Genomic DNA, 24,992 nt, shown 5'->3' with positions numbered 1-24,992 from the left:
CTTCCTCTCCCCCAACAGATACCCTGAGAGGTGGGGCTGAGAGAGCTCTCAGAGAACTGTGACTGGTCCAATGTCACACAGAGGAGTGGGGAATCAAACCCAGTTCTCCAGATTGGAGGCCACCACTCTTAACTACTACACCAAGCTGCGTTTTTGGATCTCTGTTCTTTAAATTTGGGAATCTCAGGGTACCCTTGGTGTCAACGGAAGGGACTTCCACTCACATAGAGGGATCTGAGATTTTCATGGACTTCCCAATTAAAATTGCATCTCCTCCTTTCCCCATCATTGCCGAGGGGGGCTTCAGGACATTTTGTAGTATCTTAGGAGGTTCAAAAGAGCCTCTTGTGGCACAGAGTGGTAAGGCAGCAGACATGCAGTCTGAAAGTTCTGCTCATGAGGCTGGGAGTTCGATCCCAGCAGCTGGCTCAAGGTTTGACTCAGCCTTCCATCCTTCTGAGGTCGGTAAAATGAGTACCCAGCTTGCTTGCTGTGGGGTAAACGGTAATGACTGGGGAAGGCACTGGCAAACCACCCCGTATTGAGTCTGCCATGAAAACGCTAGAGGGCGTCACCCCAAGGGTCAAACATGACTCGGTGCTTGCACAGGGGATACCTTAGGAGGTTCTAGAACAGGGGTCTAGAAACATAGCACCTGCCAACATTCTTCCTGGGGCCCACCAAATGCTTGTATAATGTGGGTGAAGTCAGGTGGGACTCCTTCCAGAAGGTTTTTCATGGGCCACCAGAGAGTCTGATGGGCTGTGCGGATTCAAATAACGTTTCAATTAGAGTATTGGTTTTACTCTCTCACTCCTTTTACCCAGTGTTGTTTTTTTTAAATCACCCTCTTCTTCTTCACCTCTTGGGATTTTGCCATTTGCATTTTTTCCCTTGCTACGAAGGTATATTTTCCCCTTTGCTCCTGTCCATTCATAAGCAAAACAGAAAAGAAAAATCTTACAGAGTTAATGTCAGCTCCTTCCAAAACTCCATTTCATGCAAATGATTTGGAAGGCAGCGGGTTACCCGATCGTCTATACCAGGGGTAGTCAAACGCTGGCAGGGGCTCATGGGAATTGTAGTCCATGAACATCTGGAGGACCACAGGTTTGACTACCCCTGGTCTATACAACATTCAGGACGGCTAGAAAGGGTTGCCCACAGTATAAAAGAATGCAGAGAAATAAATTATTATAAATAAGCAGCAGCGATATATCGATATAATAATTCTTGGACAGGAGAATGACGTCTGGCTACTTCTTGCTCAGCCGCACAATACCTGGATGCAGAGCACATATTCGGTCTCTACCAAGTGCTTGAACACCACCGCAGAGCGCAAGATGCCTTGTGCGTCTAGTGTGAACCCCTCCTCTTCGTTGCCCGACAAAACGGAGAAGGCAAAAGGGGGCCCGTTGTGCAGGGAGTCTTTGTCCGTCACCACCAGCTGCAAAATGCTCGTTCCCACCGGTTTGTTCTCCTTTTGTGCCGATGCACAATGTAGATGCAGGAGGGGGGAAAAGAGAGGAGATTTTAATTACACGTCTTGGCATGCGGCGGAGACAAACATGTTTCCTGCCTAGAATATGTAAGAATGCGGTGTTTCTGCAACCAAAGATGCTGGTTCTGGCAGGGCTTCCATCCCATCCTGCTTCACTCTGGTTATGAAAGGACTCGTTTGCAGAAACATTTAGAAAAAATCATGAACTAGGGCTGCTTTTCACATCCGCTCTGGGACAGGTCTACATCCGGGCACTGCCGGAGCTGGCTCAGTTCTGCAGGGCTGGTCCTACAGAGCTCTTCCGCTAGGCTTTTGGCTGGGGCCGATGAAAGTGACCATCTAGCTTCTAACAGGCCCCACCCAGCCCATGTGCTACCATCTACTGATATGGGAGTTCTAGGCCTGTCGGTCTGATTGTGAAATAACAGAGACCCAGAACAATACGAGGAATGATGATCTGGGGCCAAGGGACCAAGCCCTATGAAGATAGGTTGAGGGACTTGGGAATGTTCAGCCTGGAGAAGAGGAGGCTGAGAGGGGACATGATAGCCCTCTTTAAGTATTTGAAAGGTTGTCACTTGGAGGAGGGCAGGATGCTGTTTCTGTTGGCTGCAGAGGAGAGGACACGCAGTAATGGGTTTAAACTTCAAGTACAACGATATAGGCTAGATATCAGGAAAAGAATGCTTAGGGCTGATCCTGCGTTGAGCAGGGAGTTGGACTAGATGGCCTGTATGGCCCCTTCCAACTCTATGATTCTATGAATTCCTAAACAGCACAGTCAAGTTGAATAGGAAGTTTCACAGTGCAGGTAGGGACCAATTCAGATCCTGTTTCGGTGGGATGTTTCATGCCCAGCTAGACTACGCAGCAGTCATGCAGTCTGAGATCTAGGGTAGCACAGAAGTCCAGACTGCAGTCCTATGCACACTTACTTGGACCTAAGCCCCACCGATTTATCGCTGGATAAATGTACCTAGGACCAGACAACGTATGAGTGTGCCATGCAAATCTCCCCAGAACTGTTACCAGAGCCCAGAACTCAGGAACGTCACTCTCTGGAAGCTCCCGTTTCTCATCTCCTGCCCACCCATTTGCAGGGTGGGAAGAACAACGTTGCCCTACCTTGCAAGACTGTTGTAAGGATTAATGGGATAATATTCAGAGTGGTGTCCTGAAGGTTCTAATGCACTATACAGATGAGGCTCAGAAGTAGCATTCGAACCCACGTGACCATGAAAGGCAGATAGCCCCGCAGACCTAGGGTGAATCTGCACGGAGCTTTGATTCCAATCCCAGGTCTCTTAAATCCCTGCCGTCTACACTAAATGCGATTTCCATTTTGATTTGGGGTGATTTAAATTCCCCATCTGCAACCGATCTGATTGAGCCGCGGTGACCCGACCTTTCCCCCGCAATATCCAGAAGTGGAGATAACTTGGTATAATTGATCAAGCTCCTTTGAGGGCTCCCAGTATTAAAGTGTAGATCTGTGTTTTCCCAGAATCACGTCCTCCCCGCAGAGGTAGAGAAGCAGTCTGTCCCTGATTGGCTGGGCGCCAGTTCTAAGACTTCCTAGTTCCAGGATGAAAGATTTTCCTCCCAAAGATCTGCAATTTCTAACCATTGCTAAACATCTGTTCCGAGCTTTCATTGGGAACTGAACTAGTATTAAACATTTTTAAGTGACCAAGATTGTGTCATCTTAACCCCTGTTCAACATTCCCTATTAATACAGAAGCTCGATGATGAAAAGGTTTAAAGTGACTGTGCTCCAGAATCCACACTTCTCGTAGCAGCGATTTGCCTCATTCTGGGAGAGGCTGCTGCTGGCTCGTCTCGGTCTTCCCCATCCGCCCACCCACCCCCTTGCTCACCCGCTCCTTTAGGAAGAGCAGTGTCATGCTCAAGTGCAGATGGGTTTCTGTTTCATGTCCGGGGGAGGGGGAGCACAAAGGCTCGGGTTCAAATTGATCTGAATTCAACAGGATCGACAGCAGAAAAATAAAGTACAGTATTTGCTGGCGTATAAGACTACTTTCCCCCCTGAAAAACATGCCTCCAAGTGGGGGGGGTCGTCCTATACGCCGGGTGTACTTCAGTTGGGATAGATATAGTTGCCCATAGTGGCCCATAGTACTGTAATGTAATGTAACAAACTCTATATTTTGAGTGGGAATGTTGGGGGGTCGTCTTATACGCCCAGTCGTCTTATACGCCGGCAAATACGGTAAGTGCAGAATCAGCCTTGGTCCACGCAAGCCGGATTCTCTCCTGAGTAAGTATGCATGCCTAACATTGCAGTGTTCATCATCCCTTAAGAATGCAGGACACAACCACAGTGGCCACTTCTCACAACAGAACAATTCCCAAACAATTTGTTTTATCAAGAGCAAATCGTTTCGCACACGCTCTGTGCTGAGTTATCTCTGCGAACACAAAACATGTTAAGGAATGGAAGAACAACATCCTTATCCTATCCCTGGACAGAAATGGGTAATTTGACACAACTGCCGGCTGATAAATCACCCAAAGCCACCGAAACACAAACACCTTCATATTTTAAAGGTCAGATTAATACGGGGTCGGGCGGGGGGCTGGAGGGCCAGGAGTGATAACGCCCAGGATAAACTTACCTGAATCACAGCCGTGTAGTTGGCAGGTGTGAAAATGGGGCTGTTATCATTCACGTCCGAAATGTCGACATTGACCGTTACGGATGCCGACAAAGAAGGAATGCCGCTATCTCTCGCTTGAATGACTAAAGAATAGCCGGATACCTGAGAAAGGTAACAAAAGGGAAAGAAAAGTTAAAACATTCTGAAAGAAAGGTTCAAAATCCTTGTATCTATGTATGCGTAGACCAGGCTTCCCCAACCAGGGTTTCGTGATTCTCTGGGGTTTCTTGATAGCCCTGGGAGGGTTTCCCAAATGGGTTAATTAAGTTGGAGTATATTTAGAATAATTGTTTAACATTTATCAGGGCTCATTCAAAATCTTCCCATGTCAGTTTTCCTCAAAATTAGAAGGCTCTTTGCGTGGACTCTTGCTCTGGGTAATCCGCTCTGTGTCCCCATGAGAAAGAGACCATAAGCCACAACGACACTAATATTGTCGACCAACCAGACTCATCGGATTAGGGACCTACTTGAAGGGTTTCGTGTCTCCCATGAGCATGGGAGGGGAATCACAGGTTGCTGCGGGAGAAATACACAAAACCGAAACACAAAATTTTGCGGCACATCTTGAGACTGGAGGATTTTCAGCAACCAAAGATTTTCAAGACATATTCTATTGCAGGGGTAGTCAACCTGTGGTCCTCCAGATGTCCACGGACTACAATTCCCATGAGCCCCTGCCAGCGTTTGATGTCAGGGGCTCATGGGAATTGTAGTCCATGGACATCTGGAGGACCACAGGTTGACTACCCCTGTTCTATTGGATGAACCTGAATGTTTGTCTAAGAGTGGCAAAATAGTCCTATGCTGAAGAAAGTGATGAAACGACAATAGGGCGATGTCTGGAAAAAGAGCTTTCAAAGTGAGGTAAGAATCCTCGGTCCCTATTCCAGTGGGTGGGGGAGTTCTATTGTTTTGAACAACAGAATGTGTGAATAACCTCAAATTCAGCAGTCTTGCACAGACATTTCTTTAAGAACAGCCAGTCGTAGGTTAAAAAAAAATGGAATGACCTTCTCAGTGGAGCCCCCAGGGCTGAATAGGGACATAGGGTTCTTATCTCACTACAGATGCTGACAGTCTTCAACCAGTGGCTGCACAAATATCTATCTTGGATGCTTGAGGCTGATCCTGCATTGAGCAGGGGGTGGGACTAGGTGGCCTGTCTGGCCCCTTCCCACTCCAGGATTCAGTGCTGCAGGATTATTCCCATGATTGGGACTCTGGTTTGTTGGTTCTGAAGAGAACGGTGGACTGCACTCCTAGGGTCATGACAGCGGTAAGTTGGCGGCACATCCCACCATCCTCTGGGATCACGGTATTTATTCACCCATGATGAAAAAAATTCTTGCCACTGGCAACTAGGCAAGTTGGAGAAGATTGTGGCGTGCTGACCTTTATCTCCCTGGTAACTGTGACCTCCCAATCACAAGGCCCACGTATTAGCCAATGAACAGAGTGGTGACCCCAAGTGCTAATTGGATGACTGATGTCACTTCCCCCCTCTTCAGCTAGGCATTACAAGAGAAAAGTGAGCACGCATTTCCCTGCTTGCTTCTTTGGAACATGTGCTTGCAGCTTTATTTAGCCTGAGGAAGAGTGCTTGCACTCGAAAGCTCACGCCTTGAATAAATCTTTGTTGGTCTTAAAGGTGCGACTGGACTCTGATTTTGTTGTGCTACTTCAGAACAACACGGCTACCCATTTGAATCTAGCTTTATTTCCAGGTAGCTACGCCCGCAGCCTCTAATTCCATCCAGATCAATAGAACATGAGCTTCCTTGATGTGTGCCAATTGCCTTATTTATTCTAATGGAGCCTAACCGCACCTAATTCTGGCTCGAGATCTTTTTTTCCCCCCGACGGTCTACAGATGGCAATAAATCCACGCAGCCTCTGCTTCTCCTGCATTCTGCTGGGAAACTGTTTGCGATGGCGATTCCAAATATTGACAGCTTTATCCTGCTGTCATGTTAATACAGGAAGGGCGCTTTCTTTCGCAGCCTGGAGGCAAACAGAGCTGCTCTCTCTAGCTCAAGGTTTTGGGTAAACGCTGGCCTGTTTCACCGGATGCCCTTGCTTGTTTGCAGAAACCAGGTAGGATTTGGTTCTGTGTTCCCAGTTTAATAAAACAATGTTTGGTATGCTGTGTTCATAAGCTGATTTCTAGGGGCCAGACTAGGTTTTTTATTCAGATGGTTCTAATACCTCCAGGAGCAATCCTCAAAGGGACACCTGCTTGCTTCTTGAGTCTTGGGGATAAAATCCAAAAAGATCTTTAGTGGGACAGGATAAAATAAGGGTTTGGGGCACTGACTAAGGAAGCAGCAAGCTCTTCCCAGGCAGGAGCATCACATAGACCAGGCTTTCTCAACCAGGGTTTTGTGAAACACTGGGGTTTCTTGACAGCCTTGGAAGGGTTTCCCAAATGGGTGGGAGTTAAGAGAGAGAGCCCTGATATTACTGAAGAAGAAGAAGAGTTGGTTCTTAGATGCCGCTTTTCTCTACCCGAAGGGGCCTCAAAGCAGCTTCCAATCGCCTTCCCTTTCCTCTCCCCACAACAGACACCCTGTGAGGTCGGTGAGGCTGAGGGAGCCCTGAGATTCCTGCTCAGTCAGAACAGCTTTATCAGTGCTTATCAGATACTTATCATGGCTGCTTGAGGCTGATGCTGTATTGAGCAAGGGGCCGGACTAGATGGCCTGTCTGGCCCCTTCCAGCTCTAGGATTCTATGAGTATGTTTGATAATCAATGCAACAGTACTAGGGTAAAACAGGTCATGCCACAAAATAATGACCATTTCTTCTCCCTAAATTAAGAGATGCTCCTCGTTCCCAGTCTTTATTATCCATGGGTTATGGCCATGGGTTCCATGCTCTGTGCAGTTACAGTACCCAGACATGGAAATTTTGAGCTGTGTGTGTTGCTTATCAATGTTTCCTCTCCCCACAACCTTAAAATCTGCCGGCTCGGAACTCTCAAACAACATTCCGACAAAAAGCGTTAGAACTTGTTAGATATTTCAAAACGGTACCTGTGCAGGCCAGGTACAAAAATAGGATCTAGGAATGTCAGACTGTACAATCACATCAAAATCACAAGATGTCATAGTCCCATTGTATACGGCACTGGTCAGACCACACCTGGAGTACTGTGTGCAGTTCTGGAGGCCTCACTTCAAGAAGGACGTAGATAAAATTGAAAGGGTACAGAGGAGAGCGACGAAGATGATCTGGGGCCAAGGGACCAAGCCCTATGAAGATAGGTTGAGGGACTTGGGAATGTTCAGCCTGGAGAAAAGGAGGTTGAGAGGGGACATGATAGCCCTCTTTAAGTATTTGAAAGGTTGTCACTTGGAGGAGGGCAGGATGCTGTTTCTGTTGGCTGCAGAGGAGAGGACACGCAGTAATGGGTTTAAACTTCAAGTACAACGGCTAGATATCAGGAAAAAGTTTTTCACAGTCAGAGTAGTTCAGCAGTAGAATAGGCTGCCTAAGGAGGTGGTGAGCTCCCCCTCACTGGCAGTCTTCAAGCAAAGGTTGGATACACACTTTTCTTGGATGATTTAGGATGCTTAGGGCTGATCCTGCATTGAGCAGGGGGTTGGACTAGATGGCCTGTATGGCCCCTTCCAACTCTATGATTCTATGTTTCTATGATTCTAATTAGTATAATAAACAATGTAAAAATGGTATGCCAGCATGGTATGCCAGCATTCACACAAGCTAAAGAATGTTGAGAACGATACCGTTTCCTAATAAGGCGGAGAAATCAAACAGTCCAGTGCCGTCTTACCCGTTCTCGGTCCAATCTCTTCTTAACCTTTATGAGTCCTAAGCTGGGATCAATTGAAAATTCATTGTCCCGATCTCCGTTGACTATAGAAAAATGAATCTGGCCATTGGGAGGGCTGTCCAGGTCTTCAGCTATCAGCTTTGGAGGATTTGAAGAGAAACAGAAAGTTAGGGAGGGGGACGAATGGATAAACAGATTCCATGAAATTCTGAACATTCAGTCTGTGAGAAACCCTTTATTAAATTGCATCAATAAAAGACACAAAGGAGCTTGCACTTTCCCTAATTGCACTACGGAAGAAGGATGTTGCTTCTGGGTAGGTGGAGGATCCTGGCTAACGTACCACTTCCTGGGTAGTAGACTGATCTGAACCCCCCACCTCATTTCTCACTCTTGACCCTCATCCCAGAAACACATAAAGGTAAAGGTATCCCCTGTGCAAGCACCAAGTCATGTCTGACCCTTGGGGTGACGCTCTCTAGCGTTTTCTTGGCAGACTCAATACGGGGTGGTTTGCCAGTGCCTTCCCCAGTCATTACCGTTGACCCCCCAGCAAGCTGGGTACTCATTTTACCGACCTCGGACGGATGGAAGGTGAGTCAACCTTGAGCCGGCTGCTGGGATTGAACTCCCGGCCTCATGGGCAGACAGCTTCAGACAGCATTTCTGCTGCCTTACCACCCTGCGCCACCAGAGGCCTAATACTGAATCAGACTGTCAGTCCCTCTAGGTTGATACTGTCTACTCAAGAGTGGCTCTCCGGGAACTCTGGGTGAGGTCTTTCACAACACCGACTACCTGAACCTTTCTGCTGGAGATGCTGGGGTTTGAACCTGGAACCTTTTGGGTGCACTGCGGATGCTCTACCGCTGCCTCACAGCCAGCAGGTTTAGGGATCTTCCTATATTAGAGGCTCATCATCCTCTTAATCTCTGGGCATCACCTCTTTTCGGGGTGGGGAGGGGGATAATGTACAACTGAGCGTCAGGGCTTCTTGGAAGCCCTGGAAGGGTTTCCCAAATGGCTGGGAGTTAAATATTTTTATTTATTTATTTTATTTGATAAACATTTATTGGTGATATGACCATATATGGTCCTGTCAACCCCCCTCCCGTCCTCCCCAAATGGCCAATGATGGGACTGGAGAAGGTAGCTTGGTGTAGTGGTTAGGAATGTGGACTTCTAATCTGGCAAGCTGGGTTTGATTCCGTGCTCCCCCACATGCAGCCTGCTGGGTGACCTTGGGCTCGCCACAGCACTGATAAAAGTGTCTGGACTAAGCAGTATTAGCAGGGCTCTCCCAGCTCCTCCTACCTGATAGGGTGTCTGTTGTGGGTAGCGGAAGGGAAGGCAATTGTAAGCAGCTTTGAGACTCCTTCTGGTAGAGAAAAGCAGCATATAAGAACCAACTCTTCTTCTTCCTCAGCTGTGCTTCCCAACCATATTCTGCAGAATTGCAGTGTTCCTGGGGCTTCCTGAAGCCTGAAGAATGCTCCAGGGGTTTCTTAATGATAAAAGAGTTAGGGTTAGGCTTAGGGCAGAGGCAGCTGCACATATGTGGCACGTGTACGCTTGGTGAAGGCTTTGCTACTCACAGTAATCACCGAATCACCGACGGAGGCATCTTCGCTGATGACGGCACTGTAGACTCCTTGGCTGAACCTCGGTGCATTGTCATTAACGTCCGTCACGTTGATATTCACAGTTGTCACCGCACTCAGCGCTGGGCTGCCCCCATCTTTGGCTTCCACAACGAGGTAGAAATCTTTACACGTTTCATAGTCCAGAGCTTCGACGACAGACACGGACCCTTGAAAATGGAAGCAGGCGTTCAATAGAGGACAAACACAAAGGATAGTGACAATTTGTTGAACGTCAACGTTAGCGTTGATTTTCCTGTCCTTCTATATGACGAGGACTGTTTCTTTGTTTCGTTTTGCTATTTTGCAATACACCCAGTGGGGGGGGGGGGGATGACACTGAAAAGCTCATGATGTTGGAAAGGCCAGATTTGAAATGCACAATAGTAGCAGCTAGATTCAAGGCCAGTAGCCCTTTAGAGACTGATAAGATGTTCGGGGTATAACCTTTTGAGAGTCAAAGCTACCTTCGTCAATTACCTCTTGAAAGCTTGGTGTAGTGTCAGCTTGGTGTAGTGGTTAGGAGTGCGGACCTCTAATCTGGCATGTCGGGTTCGATTCTGCACTCCCCCACATGCAGCCAGCTGGGTGACCTTGGGCTCGCCATGGCACTGATAAAACTGTTCTGACCGAGCAGTGATATCAGGGCTCTCTCAGCCCTACCCACCTCACAGGGTGTCTGTTGTGGGGAGAGGAAAGGGAAGGCGACTGTAAGCCGCTTTGAGACTCCTTCAGGTAGAGAAAAGTGGCATATAAGAACCAACTCTTCTTCTTTTTCTTCTATACCCTGAAAATCTGATGTCTCTAAGACATGCTTTCTCAACCAGGGCTTCATGAAACCTTGGGGTTTCTTGATGACCCTGGAAGGGTTTCTCGAAAGATTTGATAATTATTTTTTTAAATATATTTTTAAAATGTGTTAAACATTTGTTGGGTGATGGAACCATATATGGTTATATTACACCCCCCCCTTCCCTCCCAAAATGGCTAATGATGGGCCTGGAGGGATTAAGAAGGGAAGGGGTCTCAGGTAGGTACATTCATCGCTAGGCTTCCCAACCATATTCTACATGATCACACCACTTCAGGGGAATCTGAAAACCTGAAGAATGTTTCAGGGATTTCTCAACAGTAAGAAAAAATGGAGAAAGGCTGCTCTAAGATATTACTGGATTCGAATCTATTCTACTACACCCACATGGCTACTCTCTGAAACAGAAATTGCAAAAGCAAAATTCTTTAAAGGTAAAGGTATCCCCTGTGCAAGCACCGGGTCATGTCTGACCCTTGGGGTGACGCCCTCCAGCGTTTTCATGGCAGACTCAATACGGGGTGGTTTGCCAGTGCCTTCCCCAGTCATGACCGTTTACCCCCCAGCAAGCTGGGTCCTCATTTTACCGACCTCAGACGGATGGAAGGCTGAGTCAACCTTGAGCCGGCTGCTGGGATTGAACTCCCAGCCTCATGGGCAGAGCTTCAGAGTGCATTTCTGCTGCCTTACCACTCTGCGCCACAAGAGGCTCTACAAAATTCTTTACATTGTTCTTAAATCAAAATACAGTATCAGTATTGGCTGAGCTGGTTTAGAAACCAAAAAGATTGAAAAATCTAAAAATGATTATTATAAAATATATATTGAAGCTATGTTTTATCGCACATTGCTAAACAAGGGGAAATAAAACAACACATTCAAATTGCAGTAGACAATATGAAAAAATGCTTTGAGCAACACACACAGTGCCAAAAAAATAGGCCATAGACACCAAAACACCTAGACACTTTTCAATCCAATTGGATCTCCTTCAGAGGTCAACCATCAACCCACACCAACCATCTATAAATAGAATATCCATAGACACGAACACCTTTTGTCAGATGGGGAGGTTAGACATAGGTCTGTACGACAATGAGGCGCCAATGAATATACTGGGTCTACATTATGGGTGTAGAAAATTCACGATCATCAGGTGGATTTTTCAAAAAGATAACCGGTAAATCTCTCCTAGACTGGAGTGAAATCCACTGTGTGTGGCTATGTGCATATCGAAGGAATAAGCCATTGAGACAGGCAGTGGGGCCCTGCTAGCTAACTTCTACCCCCACATACACGCCCCTGCCACCGATATGTGGTTTTGAGAGTTCCGGATCCCCTCCACAAGCATCCCTACCCCCCAAATATGCTGTGTGTGCAGCCATCCGCCGGCACGAAATATCCATTTGTCCACGCTCCACGGAGACGATTTTCTTTCAAAGCCTTGATCGAGCATTTTACATAATTACAGGACGGCTTGAAATTTTCAGCTCCTGCTCCTGAGCTCTTGATAAGGGAGCTGTCACATGTTAATACATAATAAATGCCCCTTTCGTCCTCTTTGGTGATTAAACGTCACCGAGGCCTTCTTAATGATTTATCTCCTCGGTCTCATTATAAAATACAGCTCCAACGCCATTCTTTTCCCTACCTCTTCTCCTGGAGGTGTTGATATGCTGCTGTCACTCTAGCTCCCCTAAACCATAAACCGTAAAAAGTGCACTTGAATTGGTTTTCTTGTTTTTAAAGAACCTTTTGACTAAGAAATGAGTTTTAGTAAGAAGGAGGAGAAGGAAGATGAGGGGAGTGATGGTCACCCAGACTGGCGGGGAGAATCATTAGCTCATCCATGTAGGCCAATTACATTTGGAAGACACCGTTTGCTGGGGGGGGGGGGGTGGCGGTATACAAATCTAAATAATAAACAATAAATAAAATAAATTAATAAATAAAAAGAGGACCTTTCTGGGTTGGTGAAGAACAAGGGCCTAAAGAAGCAGCAAAGTCTTCAGTTTTCCTCCTCTCTGACTGATTCCGCATTGGCGGAAAATGCCAGGCCGGCACCCGTATGACAGAAGACCTAATCCCTGTATCTACGTGACATTGGGCCGTCCCAATACTTGAGGATGCTTGTGATCTCAAGTGGTAACATTATGGCCTGAAAAATCTGTTTTTTCCCCCTTCCAGCTTCCTAAATTTTCTAACCACCAGCCAAGAGAAGAGTTCTAAGTGAGCTCAAATGCTCCTCTTGTGTCGATTCCATTGATTGTAAGATAGAATCATAGAATCATAGAGTTGGAAGGGGGCATACAGGCCATCTAGTCCAACCCCCTGCTCAATGCAGGATCAGCCCAAAGCATCCTAAAGCAATCTAAAGATAATTAGAATCAAAATCACATAGAGCTGGAAGAGACCCCCCCCCATCTTCTCAGAGACTCAAAAGTCACACACTCCTGACAGGTACTCTTCCAATCTCCTCTTCAAAATTTCCAACAAAGGAAACTCCACCACCGTCCAAGGCAACACATTCCGTCAATGAACAGCCCTAAGCAACAGAAAATGCTTTCTAATATTGAAGCAGAACCTCCTTTCCCATAATTCGAATCCAACGCTGCAATAAACAAGTTGGCCCCCTCTTCAACATGTATGTAATTTAACACAGCAATCATATCACCCCTTGCCCGCCTCCTTTCCAAGCTGGTTTGGAATGTCGTTGGATGCACTTGTCCTTGGTTGGTTTGTCACGAATGAGGTCATGTGCACCTGAGTGCAAAGCTAGTTCGCGCACTTTTTGCGGGAACAGAAGAGCCTTCCTTTTCTTTGGGAATGGGGTGCATTGATGTCTGTTGAGGGTGGGGACTCTTGGGGTATATGGATCAATGTATAGCCTGTCGATTTAGTTTCAGCAAGAAACATGAACTTCGTATCGCTACTTCAATCATCTGCTTTTGCTAATATGCTAAGTGTGCTCATTGGAAAAGTCAATGGGGATGTGACATCCACACAGGGTCGCGCCAGAAGGCATGCTGGGAACTTTGGCATTTCATAGGATTAAAGACATGTTATGGGATTCCGAAGGAGAAGAGGCCTCTGAACGTATGAGGCTGCTACATACTGAGTCAGACCAATGATTCGACCAAAGTCAGCATTGTCTCCTCTGATTGGCAGCAACCTCTCTAGGGTATCAGGTAGAGGTCTTTCACATCGCCTATGATCTGACCCTTTTAAACTGGATATCGTAAGGACTGAACTGGGTGCCTTCTGCACAAAATGCAGGTGCTGAGCCACTGAGCTACCCTTGTTTGGTGTAGTGGTTAGGAGTGTGGACTTCTAATCTGGCATGCCGGGTTTGATTCCCTGCTCCCCAACATGCAGCCAGCTGGGTGACCTTGGGCTTGCCAGAGCACTAATAAAGCTGTTCTGATCAAGCAGTGATATCAGGGCTCTCTCGGCCTCACCCACCTCACAGGGTATCTGTTGTGGGGAGAGGAAAGGGAAGGCGACTGTAAGCCACTTTGAGACTCCTTTGGGTAGAGAAAAGCGGCATATAAGAACCAACTCTTCTTCTTCTTCTTCTTCTTCTTCTTCTTCTTCTTCTTCTTCTTCTTCTTCTTCTTCTTCTTCTTCTTCTTCTAATGGGTGGGCTGAAAGAGCCTGCAGTCTGAAGGCACTGAGTGGAATGACACTTCAAAACATATCTCTTTGTCTATTATCAGTGTTAGAAGGTAAAAGAACAGGGTTGATGGCTGTATTGCTAATTTCTGCTTTCCAGATCCCCTCAAATACTCAGGTTACTCAACCTGTGAGCCTCTATTTTCTTGCCTTTTCCTAGACGTGAGCCCAGCAAGATTCTTGGGCGGGGGGGGGGCATGCATTTTTGGGAGACAAATCTCCCTTTGTCATATACAAGTAGGAATGGACATCCCTGAGTCTTTGTATCCCAGCCTGAAGGTGGGATCTCTGTTCCTACTTGTACCTGCCGAAGGTAGCTTTAACCCTCCAGAGCCTGTACTCCCAAAATCTTGAGGTTTCTAATTTATTTATTTATTTGGATTTTTATACCGCCCATTCTTTACAGCTCTGGGCACAACTAGATTCAAATCCAGCTGTTCTACTGCAGAGCAATATGGTTACCTTCTGAAATGATGTCAGTATCTATTTCCTTTCACAGACATTTTCCTGTAGGCATTTATACTTCAATAAGCCAGCATTAGACAGGTAATTTAGGTATGCACGATATAAGCTGAATGTATAAATATGTTAGAAAAATTGTGCACTGAAATATAATCATACAGCATGGAAAGGAATCTACAAAAACAAAGCCAAAAGCGAGGGATGAAAAATGTTGACAAAACATAAATATTAAGGAAACGAGATAGGATATATTAATTCATCCCTATTACAGAGGAACATTCTTTCTCTCTCTTTCTCTCTCTGTCTTTGAGGGCCTTCCAAAAGATGCTGCCTTAGGCTCTCTAAGAGATGCTTTGGGCCCAGGGCAATTGCTCATTTTCTCTCTCTGTGATAGTGAAAAATTGAGAGAAGGGGGCCATTTTGTGGGAAGACGAAGGGAGAGGAACCCATCCACAAATTTAGATTGCACAGAAGCTGCCACAAGGAAAGGGAGTACGAAAAATGAGAGTTGGTTGAGAACAGCAGAAGATGAAAGCCTGACAGCCTTTCTGAATGCATTTTCTGGTTGGTTTAAGCCACTGCAATCTGCTGATTTCAATATAGGATTAGGTGGCAAATCTACATGCATTTTTTGCTGTTCAACTTGAGGGAATTCCGAACTCGGTGGGTATGATAAAGTTGCTGACAGCTCGCCGGATTTCAAAAGCGGGGATCATGAAAAGACTGTCATATTAAGGGAAACCGCAGCAGTCACATCTATTCAGACTTAACGTTTAATGTACCCGAATATTTCAGAGCCGAAGTTGTGTCTACGAATATAAATCTACTGAACTCATGGACTGATGGATAAACCTGAACGCATGAGTCAAAACCAATTCTGTAACGTCAAAGTTTTCCAGATAACAGATAAAAAAACTGATGAGGCTAGCGGTAAATTAGCCCGACAACATATGCACGGAGAATATTAAGTAACACAATATTATTTGTTGTTGTTAGGTGCGAATTCGTGTCCGACCCATTGCGACCCCATGGACAATGATCCTCCACGCCTTCCTGTCCTCTACCATTCCCCGGAGTCCATTTCATATTGGACACCTTCCGACCTGAGGGGCTCATCTTCCGGCGTCATATCGTTATGCCTATTGGAACTGTCCATAGAGTTTTCATGGCAAAGATACTGGAGTGGTTTGCCATTGCCTTCTCCAGTGGATCGCCTTTTGTTAGAGCTCTCAGCTATGACCTGTCCGTCTTGGGTGGCCCTGCACGGCATAGCTCATAGCTTCACTGAGCTACGCAAGCCCCCTTGCCACGGCAAGGCAGCGATCCTTGAAGGGGCAACGCAATATTATAGATGCGCATAATTTATGCCAATCGCGATTCCAAGAAATTTAGAACTTTGGCAAATACTAGGTTGGGGCTGGCCTTGCAGGAAGAAAGGGGATGCATGGAGGCAGCAAAGGGATGGTGCTGGAGAGTGTGAGGATGAGAGCCAGTCATGGACTAGGGATCTTCTCATGAGAAAGACCCATTGGGCCTTGTAGCACCCAATCATGCCCTAAGAATCATGTTCTAAGGTTCCTGTTGGCAGTAGAAGACAGGACTTGCAGGCCTGGGTTTCAACTACGTGTAGAATGATATTGGCTAGATATCAGGAAAACGTTTTTCACATTTAGAGTAATTCAGCAGTAGAACCGGCTGCCTAAGGAGGTGGTGAGCTCTCCCTCACTGGCAGTCTTCAAGCAGTAGCTTATCCCGGATGCTGTAGGCTCATCCTGCACTGAGCAGGAGGTTGGACTAGATGGCCTGTACGGCCCCTTCCCACTCTAGGATCCTGTGAGTCTAGTTCAGCAGTGGAATAGGCTGCCTAAGGAGGTGGTGAGCTCTTACTCACTGGCAGTCTTTGACCAGTGGCTGGACAGATACTTATCCTGGATGCTGTAGGCTGATCCTGCACTGAGCAGGGAGGTGGGCTACATGGCCTCTATGGCTTCTTCCTACTCTATGATTCTAAGAAGCCCTGGAGATACAGAACCAGGATGAGGAGAAAATGAACCTCCCGTAAAACGATCACCGAGTCCTGAACACACACAATTTCCTCATACCGTACACCCAACTAGCTTTATATTATCTGCTTCTCCATGAAGTTCACTGATACTTTCTTGGCCTACCTTAGCCAACTCTAAGGGGAATAGTACTTAGGTCACTATTCCAGTTCTTTGAAGGAAAGAAGGGATAAAGATGAAATAAATACTTTAACCACGGACCTGCAAATTTCTACAGAGAAGGAGAGTGTTGTTATCCTGTTGTTATCTCTGGAGTGAGAGATGGCTCATGATGCATCAATACTTGATATGGGTCCTATTTGAAATGCCAGTGGACCTTGAACTATCTCTGACCCACACAGGTAAGGGCCAGATAAGAACACCATTCTTCCTAACAGAGGTTTTGTGGGGCTCCTGCAGTTTTCTGGACTGGACCTTAAAGGTAAAGGTATTCCCTGTGCAAGCACCGAGTCATGTCTGACCCTTGGGGTGACGCCCTCTAGCGTTTTCTTGGCAGACTCAATACGGGGTGGTTTGCCAGTGCCTTCCCCAGTCGTTACCGTTTACCCCCCAGCAAGCTGGGTACTCATTTTACCGACCTCGGAAGGATGGAAGGCTGAGTCAACCTTGAGCCGGCTGCTGGGATTGAACTCCCAGCCTTATGGGCAAAGCTGTCAGACAGCTGCCTTACCACTCTGCGCCACAAGAGGCTCGGACTGGACCTTACACCTCATCAATTTTTCAAAACTCCATTAACTCTCTGAACCTTGAGGGCACATGGTTTGACCAAACCGATTAAGACAGTGGCTCTCTACCTTCCTAATGCCGCGACCCTTTAATACAGTTCCTCATGTTGTGGTGACCCCCAACCATTAAATTATGCAAGCGTTCTTTTACAGAAATTAAACCAAAACTGACCAATGGCGTGAAGATCCATTGTTCATGATTGTATATAAATTGGGTTTTTTGGGGGGTTTCTCAGTTCAGTTCTGCCTCTTGTCCCACCATGCCGTTCTCGCTCTTTTCCGCTGCTCCAGACAGACCAACAATCTATCTCGATCTACCCCACAAGGCTGTTGTGTGGATGGCGCACCCCCCCCCCCCGGCCAAGCTTCTTGCCCTGCCATGACCCCTGGGAAAGGGTCATTCAACCCCCAAAGGGATCCCGACCCCCAGGTTGAGAACCACTGGACTAAGAGGTTATTTGTTTCATCTTTATGTGCATACCTGTTGTTGAATTGATTCTGAATTTCGCCTTTTCATTCCCAGACCGAATGAGGTAGGTGATCTCCGCATTGGTGCCAATGTCTTTGCTTGTGGCAAAGACAGTCAGAATCTCAGCGCTGGGCGAGGTGTCCTCGGGCACCGTAACGAGGTAATCCCTTCTTTCAAACACGGGAGGATTGTCATTAATGTCCAGGACTGTAATGGTAACGGTGGCAAATGAAGACAGGGTTTGCACAATGCCCTGGTCAGAGGCCTTGACAGTGATGTTGTAGGAAGGCTGAAGTTCTCTGTCCAGTGGATGTTCCAAAATGATGATTCCTGAGGTCTTGTCCACAGAGAAAAAGCCTTCTGAAGAATCTGCGAGGGAATAGACAATCTTTCTATTCACACCTGTGGGGAAAAGAAAAGAAAGCACCGTTAGCCCATTGATTTTGTCTGCTTTCCTCCCTAAGGACACCTGAAGTGGCACCATTGTCCCCACCTTCATTTTATTTTCACAGCAAAGGCTGAGAGAGAACTTTCATGGTGGAGTAGGGATTCCGTCCTGGGTCTTCCAAAGCCTAGTCCAATGTAACTACTCCCAACACTACAACACTTGAGGGCAAAAGTAAGTGGACAGAAGTGCCATGCAGAGGAGTACTGTGCTGGTCTCAAGTTTCAGTTCTCTGCTGGAAGGAAGCACAGATGAGCTGACAGGAAGGCTGAGAGAATTAGTATCCAAAGCAGAATGCAAAGTCAGACAGGCCACTTAGTCAAAGGTTCATTCAGGCAACCCAGGCCTTCTGACCCTAAGTTAATATAGGTTGTCAGCAGTCCCTTGTCTCATACTGTGATGACTAACAAGTTTTTGTGAGTCTTGCTAACCTGTCTTGCTAACCTAGCATGGGGCCTATTAGATTGGAGCTGTCTGAACAGGTAGCTGGTGTTGCTTAATTGGCTCAAATGACCCAGGTGGGCTGACAATACAGGAAGCTGCAGCTGGCGGCTAGACAGAGGAATGAAGAGATTCTGCAATGGTTTTGGAGTCTAAGCCCTGGTTTGTCTTCTGCTGGTCAGAGCTCTCTGCCTGTTGAACATCTGGCTGGGCTAATCTCTCATCCAGCTGAGGCTCGGGTGAAACTGGGAGCACAGTCCATATATTCATATGGAATGTGACTCCTTGTAATTAGCAAGCCTGGTTTCTCCCTGGCGTGACCATTCAGAATATGGCTGGGAAGCATAGCTGTGTACACATTCACCTAGGGCCCCTCCCCTTCCCATCCCCTCCTGGCCCACCATTGGCCATTTGTGGGGGGGACAGGTCAACATGACCATATATGGTCATATTGCCCGATAAATGTTTAACACATTTTAAGAATATATTAAAAGTTAATTAAATCCCACTCATGTGGAAAACCCTTCCAGGGCCGTCAAGAAGTCCCAGGGTTTCACGAAACCTTGGATGAGAAAGCTTGCTTGAAAACCCCTTAAGGGGCCACCATGATTGGTTGCGACTTGATGGCACTTTCCACCACTGGTCTCAGGCCACCACCTGGCTTTCAGATGGGTCTATTCTGACCTCTGTACTTGGGTACAGAGGCTGATCTGCAGTGACCCCTGGCATGGTGGTTGTAACAACAGAGATTAAATAACCAGCTAAGTTATTGTGCTCAGAGCTGGCTTCACCACTACACAGGAGGTCTCCCCAGGCATTAAGTAGTGGGATCCTATGGAAGAGCAGCAAATGGTTAATTATTTAGTTCATTATTTTTACTACAATTGGGGACGGGTGAGTTCTGGCACCAAAATACGGGCTCATTCGGACAACGGCTATTAACATTTTAATTATAAACTCAGCAGGTGGAAGGAAGACAAACAGAATGCACAACATCAGTGGCCCGAGATGTCTTGCACCAAAGAGAAGGTGTGACTTACAAACTCCCTGGGGAACAAATCTGGATAGGACAAAGGAAATGAAGCATAACCAATTTCCACTCCTATTGTTTATGGATGACTGACTTTGCAGACACTGAGCGTCTCCACAGAAGGACTAACATGGGGAGCAAAACTCACCAATGCAAGATAGAACTTGTTTGGACTAGTCTAAATGATATGCTGATCATGGGGCGATTTCCATTTTCAGGTGACATTCTTGTTTGTTTAGAAGAGATACCGGGTGCATTTGGTCTATTGAATTTGTAGCTTGCTACCTCCGTATTCCATCTACAGAATTCTGTAAGGACATTATATGATATTTTAAAACTCTCAACGTTCTAAGTATTAAGGATTTTGCTCACAGAAATCAGAGCTTTTGGTAATATCCATTGCAGATCACTGATTCCAAACCAACTGAGAGAATGGAATCTGTCTGAGGTTCTCCATTTGAGAAGATCTTAGCAGGGACTTGTGGGACGAGAGGCATCGAGAGAAGCAGGACAAAGGGGGACAGGAGGAAAATCCCAAAGATTTTTCTTTTCCAACAAATGCCCCATGAGACCAATTTGCATGCCAGACACCATCTCACAACCATCACTGGGATAAGCAGTATTGTTTGGACTTGGCCTTCTTAGAGATACTTCCAATGTGGAACTGCCATAGGTGGCAATTTAACCAACAATAAGGCAGATTGTGAAGTTTTTAAGCAGTGGCTAGGTAGTCATCTGACAGAAATGCTGGTAGTATGAACACAGGCAGATAGTGATTGGGTGCGCAGCAAGAGATGTGGCAGTTTTTGTCTCTTGTGGTCCTTCCTTGCATACCCAAGGAATTGCTGGTCACCACTGTGGGATGGTAGGTGAAGTTGGCAGTCACTGGCAGTCTTCAAGCAAAGGTTGGATACACAGTTTTCTTGGATGCTTTAGGATGCTTTGGGCTGATCCTGCGTAGAGCAGGGGGTTGGACTAGATGGCCTGTGTGGCCCCTTCCAACTCTATGATTCTATGATTCTAAGTTCCTCCAGGCCAGACTGGATTCTGAAGGTTTTTGGTGGTGGTGGTGGTGGTGGTGGTATGATCACTTGGGCATGAAACTGGGGCCACTGTGGGTAGGCAGGTAGTTGTGAGTTCCTGTACTGTCCGAGGGTTTGGACTAGATGACCCTGGAGGTACCTTCCAACTCTATGATTCAATGGTTTTATTCTATGAGTGGGTGGGCAGAAGCAATTGTGTCGGTGCTTGGCTCTTGTGGCCTTTCCTTGCATGCCAAGAGAAATGCCAATTGACACTTTGGGCTCAGAAGGCGAATTTCCTCCAGGCCAGACTGACCAGGAAATCTAATTTTTTTTGGGGGGGGGGGAGAGAGAATTATCTGGGCATGGCATTGGGGTCTCTGTGGGTGGGCAGGTAGTTGTCAATTTCCTACATAATGCAGGAGGTTGGATGACCCTGGAGGTCCCTTCCAACTCTGATTCCATGAATAAGAACCCTTATTTCATTGGCGGTCCATCTAGGTTGCTTGTCCCCTGATCACGGCATCCAGGAGTCAAGAGGTTTGAAAAAACAGATGGAGACCCAACCTTGGCCTGCTACTGCATTCTAGTCTTGTACGATGGTGTTGCTTATAGGCCTAAACGGAGAGCACCCTACAGTGGCCAACTCTCCTTCCACTGCAGTGGGACACCTACTCGAAGCCTAATTAAGCACAAATGCCAAAACAGAGCCGCATAAGTTCCCGTGTTGTTTTCATCCGTGCGGCCCAGCGGTGGGAACGATGAACAAAGACAGTAGCTGTGAATGCAAAAGAGTCTTTGAAGCCAGCGATTCCCTGCTCTCCGTGGCGATTTGCAGTAGCTGTGGCCCTATTGTTTGAAAGCAGAAGCTACAAGGCTGACATTAATCAGACACGCCAGAGCTACTGATCTCCCTTCCAGGCATGCTCGGTTAATTTAAAAAATTTGTGACAGGATTTCAGGAGTTTTCTTTTCTTTTTTTTTTAATGATTGCGGAGGAACGTTGTTCAAAAAGACGGATCAAAAGGCAAGCAAATTGCATTTGTTTTTGGCTTGACGTAGCACGAGTACAATAACCGCGCCAGAGGGAACCGGGGGGACTCCCTCTAAAGTGGCCAAATTCATAAAGAGCTCCGCTAGATGAAAACGTGGAGACTCCTAATTGCGTTATGAAAGATCAGCCAATTCTCTGAGGAACCGAAATCTTTTTTTCTTCTTAAGTACTTTCTCCGCGATCTGCGCAAGACAATATCGTCGAGCCTCGGAAAAGTCATTATGGATTAAATGGTATTTAAATGATGTTGTTACCGTTTACTGTGCTGATGCACCTAGGCTGTGTTTTTCTTTTCTTTTTTTTACATTCCGCCATCATTAAACGATGTGGCATTTAAATGATGATTTCATTATTCGCTAATTTGATACACCTAGGACAGATTTCCAGCCATTCAGAACCCATTACTAACGAAAGGCATGTTAATGATGGCTTTATCAGTCGCCAATACTATTATTTATTTGTACAGCAGCAGTTCCCGGTGGTCCCCCATGTGAGATAAGGCACTGGTATGTCATAAATCTGGGGCAGCTCTAAGTGTTATGGGTCATGGAGGATTTAGAAGGATTCATTCTAGCTCCTTTTCCATATGGGCTTGCTGTAAGTCTAAGGGGGGGGGCATTAATGCTAGTTTGAGATGTAATAAAGAAAAAGATTTGAAGAAGAAGAAGAAGAGTTGGTTCTTATATGCCGCTTTTCCCTACCCGAAGGAGGCTCAAAGCGGCTTACAGTCGCCTTCCCATTCCTCTCCCCACAACAGACACCCTGTGGGGTGGGTGAGGCTGAGAGAGCGCTGATATCACTGCCCGGTCAGAACACTTTTATCAGTGCCATGGCGAGCCCAAGGTCACCCAGCTGGTTGCATGTGGGGGAGCGCAGAATCGAACCCGGCATGCCAGATTAGAAGTCCACACTCCTAACCACTACACCAAACTGGCTCTCTAGTTGGTTGGATCCTGCACTATTGTTCACCTAATTATCTTAAGAGCATCTCTTCAGTCAATGGAGGCCTCCTTACATGGCAATAAAATGACATATGTGGGATCACACCCATTGAGCATGACATATTATGGGTTCTGTGAACTCCAACCAGTGTTCGGTCCCTAGCCCCAGGGAAGTATGTCTGGCTTCAACCAGGTGGGTGGGTGGAATGAACTCCCAGGGGAGACCTGGGCCCTGTCGGACCTGGCACAGCTCCACAGGGTCTGCAAGACGGAGCTCTTCTGTAAATCCTTTGGCTGGGGCTGATGGCTCAATGACCTTTACAATTATGGCCCTTCCCTGACAAAAGCACTTCCATAGACACCCAATTGGGAGATTTACGGGCTGTGAATAACCTGGAGGCTGCTATGACTATGATTGAAATGCTGCTGATTACTTTTGTTCTTACTAAGTTTTAGACTGTGAATTTTATTATTTTTCTATTATTTAAAATTTATTTTAAGTGTTAACTCTATGTAAACTGCCCTGAGCCATATGGGAAGGTGATATAGACATTTAACAACAACGACAACAACAACAACAACAGCGATTATGTTCTCTTGGTTGACAGAAAGTATACCTCAGATGGCCACAATGGACAAGCCACGTGACCTCATGTTCTGCTTATCTACTTTCCAGAGGCTTTGCACTGGACCCCTTGGGAGATATAATGCTGGACACATGCATTGAAGCAATGTTTGAATCAATTTAACAGCATAGGTACCTGCTAATACTTTTTCATTACCCTATCATGTTCAAAACCCATAATGGTTAAAGGGTGAGGTATTCCATCCCTATCCTCTTTGGTTATGGGTCCAGTTCTCACAGAGGTCATCAACCTGCATCTTTGCTGCACCACTTTTATTTATGTGTAAGAAGCTATAAGGTAAAGGTATCCCCTGTGCAAACACCAGGTCATGTCTGACCCTTGGGGTGACGCCCTCTAGCGTTTTCTTGGCAGACTCAATACGGGGTGGTTTGCCAGTGCCTTCCCCAGTCATTACCGTTTACCCCCCAGCAAGCTGGGTACTCATTTTACCGACCTCGGAAGGATGGAAGGCTGAGTCAACCTTGAGCCGGCTGCTGGGATTGAACTCCCAGCCTCATGGGCAAAGCTTTCAGACGGCTGCCTTACCACTCTGTGCCACAAGAGGCTCTTGTAAGAAGCTATAGCTCAGCAGTAAAGCATCAGCACTGTATGAAGGTTACAGGTTCAATGCCTATTATCTCCACTTAAAATGGATCAGATAGGGTGCTATTAAAGACCTTTCCTGGAGAACTGTGGTCAGTTAAAGCAGATAAGACTGAGCTTGAGAGACCCATGATCTGAGTCAGTATCAGGCAGCTTCATGTATTCGTGAAGCCATTACAGCTTACTTCCGGCCTTCTGAACCAGGGTTTCATGAAACCCTGTGGTTTCTTGATGGCCCTGGAAGGGTTTCCTGAATGGGTGGGAGTTAATTAATTTTTAATGTATTTTTATTGGGTGATATCTTCATATATAGTCATGTTGACCTCCCCATCCGCCTTCCAAAATGGTCAGTGATGGGCCTGGAGGGGGTGGGACGGGGAAGGGCCCCGGGTAGGCGTGTATACAGCTATGCTTCCCAACCATATTCTGCAAGATTGTGCAATTTCTGGGGTTATTGGAAGCCTGAAGAATGTTGTAGGGGTTTCTCAATGGTTAAAAAGTTGACAAAGGCTGGCTTACTTGATTGAACCTTCTTTTGTACAAAAAAAGAGAAAAATCCCTTCAAGCAGAAAAATAAAATTCTTCTTATGCTAGTTTTCTATGTGAAGGGCCTCGGCCTTTCCAATAGGGTGTTTAGGTTATGGGCTTTAAAAAAACAAGGCGAAAAATATTTTTTTCTGGCTTGAAACTGGTCAGATACCACTTCCTAGTTCTTTATTGCCTTTTTTACGGCTTGCTATCAGCATCAGTAGGCGTATGTGTTTTAAAAAAGAAACTTTGAAGTCAGGACTCAGCTTGATAACATATTTTGTCAACGGAGCTTTTCTCTCTGCAACAAGAGATCACTGGTATTCTATAGTCTACATGGAATTGTTTTCTGATTGTGGTTTCAGCACCCTGTGTTTCTTTCTATAGTATAAATTGGTACAACCCATCAGCACATTCAGCCTTCTATATCACAGAGGAAGTGGGACAGAGTACCAAACAAAGATGCACTTTTCCTTGGAGAAATG

At 46.3% G+C, this 24,992-nt stretch overlaps 1 protein-coding gene across 7 annotated transcripts in view; it reads right to left on the bottom strand.

Moving 5' to 3' along the window:
* Positions 1-24,992, bottom strand: part of FAT3 (FAT atypical cadherin 3) — a 570,888-nt gene that overhangs the window by 66,294 nt on the left and 479,602 nt on the right. For all 7 annotated transcript variants that reach the window (XM_077341425.1, XM_077341429.1, XM_077341428.1 and 4 more), the window contains 5 exons: positions 17,830-18,219; positions 9,571-9,785; positions 7,976-8,113; positions 4,138-4,281; positions 1,283-1,480 (listed from right to left, as the gene is read on the bottom strand). In XM_077341425.1, the coding sequence (XP_077197540.1) occupies positions 1,283-1,480; positions 4,138-4,281; positions 7,976-8,113; positions 9,571-9,785; positions 17,830-18,219 (1,085 nt within the window). The remainder of the gene's footprint in view (positions 1-1,282; positions 1,481-4,137; positions 4,282-7,975; positions 8,114-9,570; positions 9,786-17,829; positions 18,220-24,992) is intronic.

The sequence above is a fragment of the Paroedura picta genome, chromosome 6, assembly GCF_049243985.1.
Source record: "Paroedura picta isolate Pp20150507F chromosome 6, Ppicta_v3.0, whole genome shotgun sequence".
NCBI lineage: Eukaryota > Metazoa > Chordata > Lepidosauria > Squamata > Gekkonidae > Paroedura > Paroedura picta.
Note: the sequence above shows the minus strand (reverse complement) of the source record. Positions and strands in the feature narration are given on the sequence as shown.